We start from the raw sequence: 13,628 nt of genomic DNA on the forward strand, positions 1-13,628 counted from the left end.
TGTATGAGGTCCTCACTCCTAAGGCGTGATGTGTTTAGTTGCTGCCTAGGTTGGACCTTCCCTTTGAAGAGATGAGAGTGGTCATTTCAAAGTGGCAATTGTATTTAGAAAATTGACACAATTACGTACTAACTAGTGTTCATTTTGGCAGCATTGATATTTGCTAGTAGAGTGTATTTTTCTTAAATTATTATTATTATTATTATTATTATTTATTTTTTTTACAGAGAGGAAAGGAGAGGGACAGAGAGCTAGAAACATCGACCAGCTGCCTCTTGCACACACCCCTCCGGGGACGTGCCCGCAACCAATGCACATGCCCTTGACCGGAATCGAACCTGGGACCTTTCAGTCTGCAGACCGACGCTCCATCCACTGAGCCAAACCGGTCTCGGCTTAAATTATTATCAGGAATGTAAAATATATGCAAAATAAATATAGTGTTTTTCTCCCTCATCCTTCCATTTATTTTTAATTGTGGTTAAAAAAGTCACATAATACGCAATCTACCCCCTTGTCAAGCTCTTCCAATTGTACAGTACAGTGTTGTTAACAATAAGGACAATACTGTATAGCCAATCTCTCGAACTTCAGCATTTTGCATGATTGAAGCTTCTTACTGTTATATAACACAAATTCAACTGAGTAAATTTTGAAGGTACAGTTGGCTTTATTAAATGATTCATGAATTGGGCAGCACCCTATCTGGCAAGTAGAAAGTTTTTCAAAGACAGAGAGGGGATGGACAAAGGAAATTATGAGCAATGAATGTGTTTTTTTATCCAAGGTCAGCCTCCTAAGGGGACCAGAAGGGGTGTGTCAGGGGAATCACCTCCTAGTGCTGACCAGAAAATTCCTGGTTGGCTGGTTAAAGGTCACATTCCTGGGGGAGGTTGAAGCTATAATTGGGGTAGGTATTAGGTGTTAGTTTTCTGACATAAGGCCTTAACACAAGTGACTCCATTTTGGGCCTGTTGTCCCTTCCTATATAATAAAAATAAAAGCATAGCATGCAGCCGAAACTGGTTTGGCTCAGTGGATAGAGCGTTGGCCTGCGGACTGTAAGGTCCCAGGTTCGATTCTGGTCAAGGGTATGTACCTTGGTTGCGGGCACATCCCCAGCAGGAGGTATGCAGGAAGCAGCTGATTGATGTTGCTCTCTCATCGATGTTTCTAACTCTCTATCCCTCTCTCTTCCTCTCTGTAAAAAAATCAATAAAATATATTTGAAAAAAAAAAAGCATAGCATGCAATTGTCCCCTGGACTGGAAGTTCCTCCTGCAGTTCGACTAGGGGGCAGAGCCAGCCTGGGGAAGGAAGGGAGTACCCGGCCAGCAGCCACTAGGGACTCTACCAGTGCATGAATTTCATGCACTGGGCCTCTAGTTTTTAATAATACCCATTGAACAACAACTCCCCTTTTCCCTCACCACCCATCTCTTTCATTTTAATCCCCAAAGCTCAGGAATGATGGGAGTCAAGAGGGAGGCAAATAATCCCCAAATCGCTTCTATTTGTCTCTCACCTGCTGGGCATTGCTTCTGACTGTAGTTGTACTGTTATCCTGGGTGATTGAAACATAAAGTTTAATGTTTGTTTAGGAGTTCTGGGCCTGTGCTAAGCTCTTTTAATCAGTATTTCATTTAATTATCTTAACAGCATTGTGAGTTAGATACAATTATTAACTGCTTTTTTAAATAGATGAAATAACAAATTGGGAAAATTGAATAATATCCTTATGTTTACACATAAAATAACTGACTGAGATTTGACCTCAAGGCACCTGCCCCCAGAGTCTATACCACTGATAATTCTGCTAACCCATATTAGAAATACTCCTCTCCCAATACATGCACACACGGACTGCAGTTCTTATGTCAGGAATAGCTGGATAAAGGACCAAAGTAAAATGAAGCAAAAGAGAAAAAAATGAAACAAACTTCCAGTGGGAACTCTTTCCTGTTCATATTGTCAAAACCATGTAAGTGCCGAACTCACAGGCATCACCAGAGGGTTTCTATCCATATTCCTGTAATTACAATGAAAAGGCAAGGGCTGTGCATTCCTTTGTTTCTGTAGAAACAAGTGGTCATAACATTAACACGGGTCACACAACTACTTCAGGAATTCAGTCCACAGACATTTAATTTGGGCATAATTTTAAAAAAATTCAATTTGAAATATTCTAAGAAAAGGTGGGCATTTCTCATTTCAGCACAGTCCTCCCCAATCCTTGTCTGGTTTGATCTGCTTCACTATTTACCTGCTTTGCCCTCTTAGGCATTTGTGTTCAAAATCCCTGCTTAACAAACAACAGAACAATGGGTAGCCATGGGATGGTTTTCTTTATATGTATGGTATATTCATATGCAGCACACACACTTTATCTTGAGACAACTTCCGAGGAGGCATTTGCTCCCTTATTGTATTTATGTTGATATTGTGGTCTCCTCCTTCTCCTTCTTTCCTTTTTGAGCACTGACATTACAGTTATTTTTTTTTATTACTATTATTTAATTATTTGTCTCCTCTTGGTCAGGGGTAGATATGTGTCAGAGAAGGAAAGAGGGTTTTTTTCAGCGGCTTAAAAAAAAACACCTTTATTGTTGAAAGTGTTACATATGTTTCTTCTTCCCCCCATTGACCTCTTCTAGCGCCCCCCCCACCCCCCCAGACGTTCATCACCCATTGTTGCTGCTTTTATTTTTTTGGTGTGAATTTCTTATTAAAAATATATTTTTATTGATTTCAGAAAATAAGGAAGAAGGAGAGATAGAAACATCAATGATGAGAGAGAATCATTGACCGGCTGCCTCCTGCATGCCCCACATAGGGGATGGAGCCCACAACCCGAGTATGTGCCCTAAACTGGAACTGAACTTTGACCTCCTGGTTCATAGGTCAATGCTCAGTCACTGAGCCATGCCACCTGGGCTGGTGTGGATTTCTTAGAGATGCTTAAAGAAAGAATGAAAAATGTTTTCTCTGACTTTTGTTCTTTGGGAAAGATATAGTTTTGAGGTCCAGTGAAGTGTTAGTGTGCATGCAAGGAGGTAGTAGTGTGTGAGTTGATCATAAGAGGTCAAAGTCAAGTTGCTTTTCTCCTCTGAGCCTCACTTTCCAAAAGGCAAGTGATGGTATTTCACATGATTCACACTCAGTTTTGATAAAAGATCCAGTAAAGTGCCCAACATTTTGGAAATTTAGCACATGTAGATTGCCATTTCCCTTCCTTTTAATCTCAGAAATGAGGATTGTATACAGACACTGCCAGTGATATCAAAGTATATAAAAGGATTTCTGATGAGAATGTCAGGGAAAGGTTGCAATAAAAATGTTCTCTTGTCAATAACTGCTCCCTAAAACCCCCACACAATGTCTATATGCCTTGTATATAAACTCACTTCCTTGTGTGCGCTCGCACATCTATTCTGCATCTGTGTCCGTGTAAGGCTGTGTGCACACATGGATGCGCTATTTGTGTGCAGATTGCTGTGTTTTGTATGCAAGTGTGTGCACATGAAGAAGCAGGGCTGAAGGAAGAGGATACACTGCAGTAGCTACTTGCTGGTAACTCTTATTCAGTGTGTTGTAACTCATGGCAAATAAAATAAAGTTTGTTTATGACGTTGGTCTTATCTCCTAATTAAAATCATAGGCTCGCAGCTTCTTTATACCTGCATAAAAGAAGCAGTGTAATTTCTCTGCACCAGGGGGAAAATTATTTTATTGCCTGTTAGGGAACCCATCAGTACACAGTGTGAAGCAAGCAAGGGCCCTTACGCAAGCCTCATTCTCAGCGAGTAGATCTGTCCTCTCACACTCTGCAAGGAGCATGAATCTATCCTCTGACGTTTCCTCAAGGGCAGCAGGGGCGCAGTTCCCAGTTGTCCTACCCCGTCACAGTGCCAAAGGAGGAGAAAGTTAGTCTACCTCTGAATAGACGAACTTTCATCTGGGAACTTTCCCCCTCCATCAGCGGTTTTCAACCAGTGTGCCGCAGCACACCGGTGTGCCGCAGAATTTTTAAAAATGTAAGACCTGACTATTTAGTCAGGGCCACTGGCCTCTTTTCCCTGAGATTGTCAAATAAAAAAAAATGACAGCAGCCAACATAACAATAGCTGTACAGTATGAATAAATCAAAATTATACCTATTTTTTTTTAGATCAGCAGAAAATATATTTTAGTAATTACTTTATGTGTGCTACAAGATGAAAAAGGTTGGAAATCCCTGCCCTAGATTATTCACACACGACTGGAAACAAGTTACATAATGCATCCATTTCTTTAAAATTTGCTGATAGCTAGTAATAACTTATTTCAATAAAGCCAAAGCAAATATTTGAGAGAAAGAAAGCAAGCTGGTCTTGGAAACTGTAAAGAAATAAAAACAAACAAAAACAAAAATGAATCTTAGCAGTTAAAGGGACTGGGTTTGTACTAAAGCTTACTTTATTATATGAATATATGCTATGCTAACATTTGAACAATTATGCTATTCAATAGTTTTATTTTATAAGGTATGGAATTGTTTTTGGCTTTATTATGTACTTTGGGCCCCGTGATTCAGACCATGTATAGAAGTATCTCAAACAACTTAGGCTCACAGGTCCAAGATAGCAGGGTCACCTAAGACCATCGGAAAACACAGATATTTACATTACGATTCATAACAGTAGCAAAATTACAGTTATGAAGTAGCAACGAAAATAATTTTATGGTTGGGAGTCACCACAACATGAGGAACTGTATTAAAGGGTCGCGACATTAGAAAGGTTGAGAACCACTGCTCTAGAGTTTCACTCACTTTCCAAGGTGACACGATATGAAGAGGGGGTGTTGAGATTTGAGCATGTCTTCTCTGATGTCAAAGCCTATACTTCTGTCCATTTGTCTTGGGGATGACAGACCTCTTGAGCAGCAGGTTTCGCCTCAAGGTCCTTTGAGGATATGTGCTTTGGAAAATATTGAGAACAAAGGGATCATGAAACCACTTAAATCAATTGAATCACTAAAATAATTCAGACAGAATAAAACAAGCAGTGAGATTATAGGGGATCCTCTTCATGAGTAAAAAACAATAAAAGAAATAGTTTGATGAGGAGTGACATGGAGAATTGAGCAGGAAGAGGTATGAGAGAGGTGGGATGGCCCCAATGTGAGGGACAGAGGACCACAAGAATATGTTCCCAGTACTTAAAAAATAGAGACATCAAAAAAATGAAGCTTCATTTGCATGCAAGCCTAACCTTGCACAATATTTCAGCTCAATTCAGCAATGAAGGACTAAGTCAGGGAGAAAAATACCAATATTTTATATTTTATATAGATCCCAGATGGCCCTTTCTGTGCGGTGATATACAAGTACAGATGACTTTATATTTATGCTTTAATTTCTTGTATTTATTCTCTCCCACTAACTCTATATTTTCTCCTCTCCTCTTTGTTTAGATCATGCTTCTCAGTGATCCTGAAATGGAGAGCAGCATATTGATCAGCTCAGATGAAGGGGCGACCTATCAGAAATACCGGCTCACCTTCTACATCCAGAGTCTGCTCTTCCATCCCAAGCAAGAGGACTGGGTGCTGGCCTACAGTCTGGACCAAAAGGTGAACAAATACTGTTTTCATTCACATCTTGTCACCCAGGTACCACTCGTTGAAAAGCACTTGTTTATTCCGCCCAAATTTTGGAAGGGACTCTGGCATTTCATTATTCCAAGCAAGTTGATTTTGTCTTCAGCAACTAACTTTCCTATCTACTCTTAAGTATCAAAATATGTGGAAGTTATCTATTTATTTATTGGCAATGATCTTTATTATTTCACAGGTCCAAGACAGTTTTCTATATAACTTTATTCATTTGACCTTTAAAACAACCTTGTGAAATAACTAGGAAATGTGTATTCATAATAATTGTATATTGACTGTATGTAGTACACACAGGTCTTCAGATGCACCCAGCTAGTAACTGGAAGAGCCAGGATTTGAAAGTATATTTACTCACCTTTATAGCACCAGACCTTAGCACAGGGCCTGGTACTTAATAAGTGCTCAGTATTTGATAATAATATCAAGTGGCTGAATTAGTGGATGAATGTATAAATGCTATGAGGAACAAACCTTCTATAGTTGATCAATCTATACTTAAGAAAATGGACTTTAGATGATTCCTCTTCATATATCCTGCCATCTCTAGAACCTTAGTACCATAATTGATGTCAATATATTGTGTAATAATGTTGTGGAATCAATTAATGAAAGGAAATAGAAAATTCCAAGCACTGTCTTGCTTAGAGAGATCCACAGAATAACCTTGGTTGAAATAGCTTCTTCTCTTTGTTCTCTCTTAAATCCTGAAATAGTTGCTGATCAGTATACATTAGAATATGTAGTTGTAAATGTGAGTGTGTGGTGAATGAGTGTGTGTGTGTATACATGTGTGATGTCAGCACCTTTAAACAATAATTTCAACATAACCTTTATCTCTCTCATTCATGGAGCTTCGAGGTGGGCGTCAGGTGCTTAATGCAATCCCTTAAGGACACCCGCATGACATTTGCAGAGCAAAAGCCATTGCAAATACATTTCTTTCATGGCATCAAGTGGATATTGTATGAAAGACTTAGCCAAATGTCAGATACTCTGTGAGTTTAGATGCTTAATATATTCAGGAATTTTGAAGCTATGTTGAAATAAAAAGAAATTACTTAGATGTTGTTAAATGGCTAGATGGTAATTTAGAAGAAGCTCAGAACTCCTAAACCATGTTTTTTATTTATATGCAGACAAGCTAGATTAGAGGCAACAGACATCTGATGCCAAGAGGCTGATGAACCAAGTGCAATGTGTCTTGTGTGTATCTAGATGGAGTATCCTTTCTCTCCATCACTGCAGCACGGAGAACATTCTGGGCATTGCTCAGAAAATATCTACCCTTGTGGACAAAATGCATTCAGAACACTTTCAGGCTTGGTGGCTGCTTCTTCACTTAGTAAACATATTTGGAAATGTGGCCATGTTGTTGATGGATGTTCCTAGCCACACTGCACATTTCTGGATGTGTTGTCCCTTAGGTACTCTTTCTTGTTGGCATCTTTTGTGTAAAGTGGCTGACTATTCTTCAGGCCCATAAAGTTTCTAAGCGGTGCCCTGCCATTCTTTTAAATAAATGGTGTGAAGAGGCAGATGATGCCTCTGGAAATATTTGCAGAGATGACATAAAACACCCAGATCCAGTCATCCAAGTTTCAGGAGAGTTTTTCTTTATTTTGGGGTAATTTATTGGTTTAGAGTCAAGGAGAGTGATGCTGTACAGCAGCAAATGAAGATGTAAGGGTGGTTAAGATTGATGTACAATTGTCTTGTTTCAGACGGGAGCCTTCTCTGATGTGCATGCACTGAGGCAGCTGGTTGCTTCTAGAGGAAATGAAAAGTGCTAGTGGGAAGGAAACAGCAGCATCAGAGGGAGGTGTTTGTGTTTCCATTATTGTGCCTTTGATGCAATGCATCAGCAATTTCTTTAGAATTCGTAAGGCTGTCTCATTCTGTTGTATGTATTACAAAAGACCTAATTGAATGATATTTTTAAACAGGACATATCCAATTGCTTCATCTTCCAAATTGCTACCCTGAACCTGCAGGAGACTTGGCAGGAGATCTCACTTGGTAAAAACACTGCTGGAGAACTAAGGAAATACCTTCTGGATAGAACAGAATTGTATCTAGAAGTTGGGAGATGCACATAGTGTTGTGTTAGTTAAAGCGCCTCATAGCAACTTTGGAGTCAACTGGGAAACATGGCTACCTTACCCTGGTCAAGGACAAGGTGTGGGTTAAGGTCCAAGCCTTTCAGCTTTCAAAGCTGCAAAGGGGTGGGTAGGTAGGGTGCAAATATACCTTGCACCTCACCCTGTAGGAGGGCCATGCCTCTTCGGTTCTGATGTGTCCCAATATAGCAAAGTCCTTTCTGTTTTCTGCTCAGATTGACTTGGGCTTTTGACCAAGTCCTTCCATTCTGGCCATCCTACAAGAGTCCCAATTCCTGCTAATTTCTGTGCCAGATCTTGCATTTTAATAAAAGGACCCAGTACTTAGTAAAGACAAAAGGTTGTTTCTTGGGTATAGGAATCTTTGGAGCCAGGCTGGCATGGCTTAGTGGTTGAGCATTGATCTGTGAACCAGGAAGTCATGGTTCAAGTCCAGGTCAGGGCACATGGCCTGATTATAGACTTGGTCCTCAGTGTGTGTGTGTGTGTGTGTGTGGGGGGGGGGGTATGCAAGAGGCCGCCAATCAATGATCAATGATTGTCTCTCATCATTAATGTTTCTCTCTCTCTCTCTCTCTCTCTTCCTCTCTGAAATAATATAGATATACACTGAGTGGCCAGATTATTATGATCTCTGAATGCATAATAATCTGGCTACTCAGTGTATATCCTATATAATAAAAGGCTAATATGCAAATTGTCCCCTCGACCAAGAGTTCAACCAGCAGGCAGGCCAACCAACCTTGCATGTCCCCTCCCCCTGGCCAGGCTGGCCGGACCCCACCCATGCACGAATTCATGCACCAGGCCTCTAATATACAGTATATACACTGAGTGGCCAGATTATTATGATTTCTGAACACATAATAATCTGGCCACTCAGTGTGTATATGTTGTTTTAAAGGAATCTTTGGAGATGCTTTATATGAATTTCTGTGATTAAAAACAACCAGCAAAAGTAATAGGTTACAGTTGACCAAATTGGAAGTAAAAGAAATAAAAACGCTCCTGCCCTCCCTACTTCTCCCCTCCCCTCTCTCCTCTCTTTTCTTCCTTCCTCTCACCACAGTTCTAGAATATCTTTTGAGGGATGACTGTTTACCAGTTATTTAAGAGGCAGGATTCTTTTTTTTTGTTTTCATCAGGCTGTTTCCTCACTGATGACTGATACAGCTTACCTTGTACTGTTTTAGATTAGCTGGAGGGCTCAATAACCTTACTAAAACTGAGAATTTTTGAAAGATTTTGATATAGGTTTTGAGAACATTGAAATCCTCTAAATAGATAGGTGCTGCTCTCATCGTAGACAGCCAATGTTTAAACACCCCTCATTTTGACAAAAGACTCAATGTATTTTTTTAATGCACACGTGCTCATGTATTCACAGATGCATACACCCTGGCACAGGGGACTTCTACCAGAGATGGGGGACTGCAAATAACTATATTTCTGCATGAGAGGTGGGATTGCAAAGCTCTTTATTATCATTTATCTTCTTGGCAAAATGCAACTTTAACCAATACAGCTGGCTTTGGAGATCAGAGATGGGATTTCAGATTCTATTGTTTTTCAGACTCTTCTGGGCTAGACTGATGTGGCATTGCCAATAATTTCAATGTAAAATACACTTTCTAAAACACTAGTGCGTTAATAATAGGTTACTGTTTCAGTAATTGGAGAGAGGTGGCTGTGCAGCTATGGTCTTTTTTTTGTGTGTTTGTTGTTTGTTTGTTATCACCAGCTACCAGCCAAGTTCAAAACCAGCTGAGGGATTGACTAGCTGGTTAAGAAGCTGGTGCAATTTTAGACATGGTCACTGGAAAGACAGGGTCAGCTGTGGAGGAGATGACGGTGGCTCCATTCGGGCTTTGCTGCTTGGGTCCCACCTGGGGCTACCACATCACACATGCGCAGAGCATGGGGGAATTAGAGTGTCTGGAGTGCAGAGGGCTTGAAAATTCTAAAGGAAGTTTAAACCTGTACTTCTAGAATGCTGAATGAAAATGAAGCTGTTCCTTTAATTTAAATTCTCATATAAACCCTCCGATTAGACATGTAATTGTATTCAGAGCCTCCAGGATTAGCAGGTGATGATAACTTTCCTCGGTAGCCATTGGCAGAAGCAGGCGTCATGTCTCCCCACCTGGTGGGGATAAAAGCTGTTGGGGATTAACTAGGGATGACAGTGGTTTTTAAGCTTATCCTGCATGGAATACGTGTAGGACTGAAGGGCACTTTTTATTTAAAGAAAAACGAAAAACATTGCATTTTCATTAGATCCTCTCCCATGCCTGTAAAAACCATTTGCATATTATTTAAGAGAAAAACAATCCACAGCCCCCCCTCACCTGTGACAAGCTGACACTGCTCCTACACATTTCATCAGTACAGTTGGATGTGCTATCTCCATCACCATAAAAACACCAGTTTCCATGAGGCCACTTTCCTGTAGGTGAAAACAAAATCAATGGTTCAAGAATGGCTCTGTTCTTTATTAAGAAGGTGGAGCAACCTCTGTGTTATTCAAATATTCTTATTAATATATTTGAGCTGAGTTCTGAATAAAATAACTGGTTTAATGAATACTATTTTATATATATTTTTATTGATTTTAGAGAGGAAGGGAGAGGGAGAGAGAAATAGGAACATCAATGATGAGAGAGAATCATTGATTGGCTGCCTCCTACATGACCCCCACTGGGGATTGAACCCACAACCCAGGCATGTGCCCTGACAAGAAATTGAACCATGACTTCCTGGTTCATAGGTTGAACCTCAACCACAGAGCCATGCTGGCTGGGCTAATGTATACTATTTAGTTGCATCCGATGAGGGTGGTGTGGAAATGATCTCCTCCACCCATGTCAACACTGCTCATGAGAACATTTGCTCAAGGGAACAACCTTCAGGAAAATTGTGCATTTGGTGGCCTTTGTCTTTGTAAGCCTGCTCTTTCTGTCACATCTCAGACTTTCTGTTCTTTTCTTCTATCTTCTAGGTGTTCATTTTGGTAACGTGGCACATTTCTTTTTAGGGGACAGAGCAATTGCTAAAAGAATGGAAGATGTAGCATATATGTATACATGTATATACATGTATGTGTATTAAGAAGGGTACTCAGGTACCTTGATCCAACAACATCTTTCTTAAAGCAGCTAAGCTCTAATACATTCAGCCATGGCAGTGTTTTGGTGACGGAGTTGATTGCAACTACTGCTTCCTATGTTCTCCCACCTGCTTCCTGTACAGAGTGACCTTGTCTTCATGCATGCCCCATCCTTTGTACTCACACTGCTGCCATGTGCCCCTAACTGATCCTCTGCCTGATTCTGACCTTGGGTTTCCAGGTAGACTCAGGAATTCTTCTGCTTGGTTCTTCCTTTGACAGCTTTATTGGTTCTTGATCTTATCTGTCTGACCTGAACAAACCTTCTATCCTCCCTCCAGTCTCTGCCTTCATCTTGACCACTCACCCTGATGTGATAGCACCAGAGAAACATAAACATAGATGTGAGAGAAATGCATCGATTGGTTCCCTTCATCAAGTGCACCAACCAGATCTGGGGAGTGAACCTGCAAACCAGGTACATGCCCTTGACTGGGAATGGAACCTGAGGCCCTCCAGTGTGCTGGCCAACTCTCCAACCACTGAGAACACTGGCTAGGTCAGCACCTGGCCTTTAAGCAGGGGTCAGTTTTTAAATCTTTTAAATTAGAGTGTAATATATATGTAGGAAAGGGCACATTTCATGAGCTCAACAAATTTTTATAAACTGAGTGCATATATGAAACCAGCACCTAATAAAGAAACACACATTACAGGCACCCCAGAACACCCTTTGTGCATTTCACTAGTAATTATCTTCCACACCCAGTGGGGCAAGTTGGTCAGGTCATTATATGCCAGTGGTTGATGACTAGTTAAACTAGTGAAGGAACAGAGACAAGATGAATCCCTTGGAAGAAAGGTTGGAAGATAGCAAGTGAGGTAAGTGACAGAGAAGAATTTTTAAAAATCTAAACATTAGAAGGTTAGACTAAAGCAATAGTAAACATTAATGAATGTTGAATAAGCAAAATGAACTCAGAGAATTCATAAAGAAACTTTCAAAATATGCTCATGTCAAACTAATTGAACAGGTTTCAATTTTAAAAATTGTTCTACTTTCTGTGAAATAAGGAAAATACCCAATGCTAGGAAAGCTGTGGTGAAATTCATATTCTGAAATAGTACTGATGGTTGTGCAAATAGGTTTTCCTTCCTGGAAAACATCTTGGCAGTGTGTATCAGAAGACATACTTGTCCTCATAACTTTGATTCATTGGTTCAGTTACTCCACTTCTGGGACAAAACCAATGGGAGAATACCACAATGCTTTTGGCACAATCATGTTTATCCAAGTTTTTCATCATAGGAAAAACTGGAGAGAAACTCAGTGAATTCCCAACATAAGGGCCTTTAAATCATTGTACATACACTTGTGAAAATATTCTGTAGCCATTGAAATGGTAGTCATGGTGATTGTGTAGCAACATGAATGCATATTAATTCCCGTTTAATACATAAGCGTGGGCAAAAGTAGGCATATAGTTGTGAGGTCATGAAACCCAGAGTTTATTCTTTTATTATTTACTAATTATTGAATTATTTTCTGTATATAAACAACTATAAACCTACTTTTGCCCCAACCTGTATATATCTCAAATTACATACCTAATATATATAAATTCATATGTAATACATCCTAATATATAAAGAGCCAGGGCCCGTCATGACCTAAAAGTCCGGATGGATGACTGAACACCAGGCTAGGGTCCCGGCCAGTGCGGCGGAAGTCAGTCCTGGGTCCTGGCAGCATGGTGAGAGTCAGTCCTGGGTCCCGGCCACCCGCAGCCCAGCCGCAGGAGGGAGCTGTGGGAAAAGAGCCATGCTGCCATCAGACTGGCCTCTGGATCCCTCCCACCACCCACAGGCTCTGGGGAACCAGAGCCATGCTGCAATGGAACTGGACCCTACCTGAGGGGTTCCCGATTGTGAGAGTATGTAGGCTGGGCTGAGAGACCTCCCCCCGCCCCCCCCCCCCCCCGAGTGCACGAATTTTCGTGCACCAGGCCTCTAGTATTAAATAAAGCAGTACTCTTTGAATATAGATATACAAAATATAAGATAAAGGAAGAAAGGAAGCAAGGAGGAAAGAGAACATTTTTAAAAAGAAACAAAAAAATATTCCCAAATATTATCTGGGTTCTCTGATAAAATGATGGTATTAGGTTTATGGATTTTTTTCCATACCATTTGTTTTCCAAATTTTTGATTCTTTCATTAGGTTACTTTTATAATTAAAAAATTCTGAAAAGTAATCTACCTTGAAAAGCTTATGTTCTCTCCTAATTATAAGGCAATGCTCTTAAAAAAGGTTTTAGGTGTTAGTAGCATCAGTTTAAGTAAAATCATTTCAAATTATTATTTAAATACCTTTTCAAGAGGCAATGTGGCATAGAGGAAAATTTCCCTGAAATGAGGATACATTGAGCCTGAGGTTTCTCTTTTCTTCAACTTTGCTTCCCACTACAATCCCTGCTGAACTGTGAAACTCTAGGAATTATTTTTTTCTCCCAACAAAAAGCATACTCTGGTTGGATTTAACTTCAATCTATATTATTTACAACTCAGCTATCGATATGGATTTTATTATTTAGAATAACACACTATAGATACATGTTAAGGAAGTGACTTATTCTGGTAGATTTAAGATGAATTTTGCAGCTATATCCCAAAATCGAATTAGTATTTAGTTATTTGATTTGACAGCGATAATGAAAATGGATACTCTGGAGCCAAGGGGTGTAGACATA

General features: G+C 40.0%; 1 protein-coding gene across 1 annotated transcript in view; it reads left to right on the forward strand.

Annotated features, from left to right (window-relative positions):
- SORCS3 (sortilin related VPS10 domain containing receptor 3) overlaps positions 1-13,628 on the forward strand; it is a 529,174-nt gene that overhangs the window by 287,236 nt on the left and 228,310 nt on the right. The window contains exon 4 of the mRNA XM_008144282.3: positions 5,455-5,613. Coding sequence (XP_008142504.2) covers positions 5,455-5,613 — 159 coding nt within the window. The remainder of the gene's footprint in view (positions 1-5,454; positions 5,614-13,628) is intronic.

Source organism: Eptesicus fuscus, chromosome 17 (assembly GCF_027574615.1).
Source record: "Eptesicus fuscus isolate TK198812 chromosome 17, DD_ASM_mEF_20220401, whole genome shotgun sequence".
Lineage (NCBI taxonomy): Eukaryota > Metazoa > Chordata > Mammalia > Chiroptera > Vespertilionidae > Eptesicus > Eptesicus fuscus.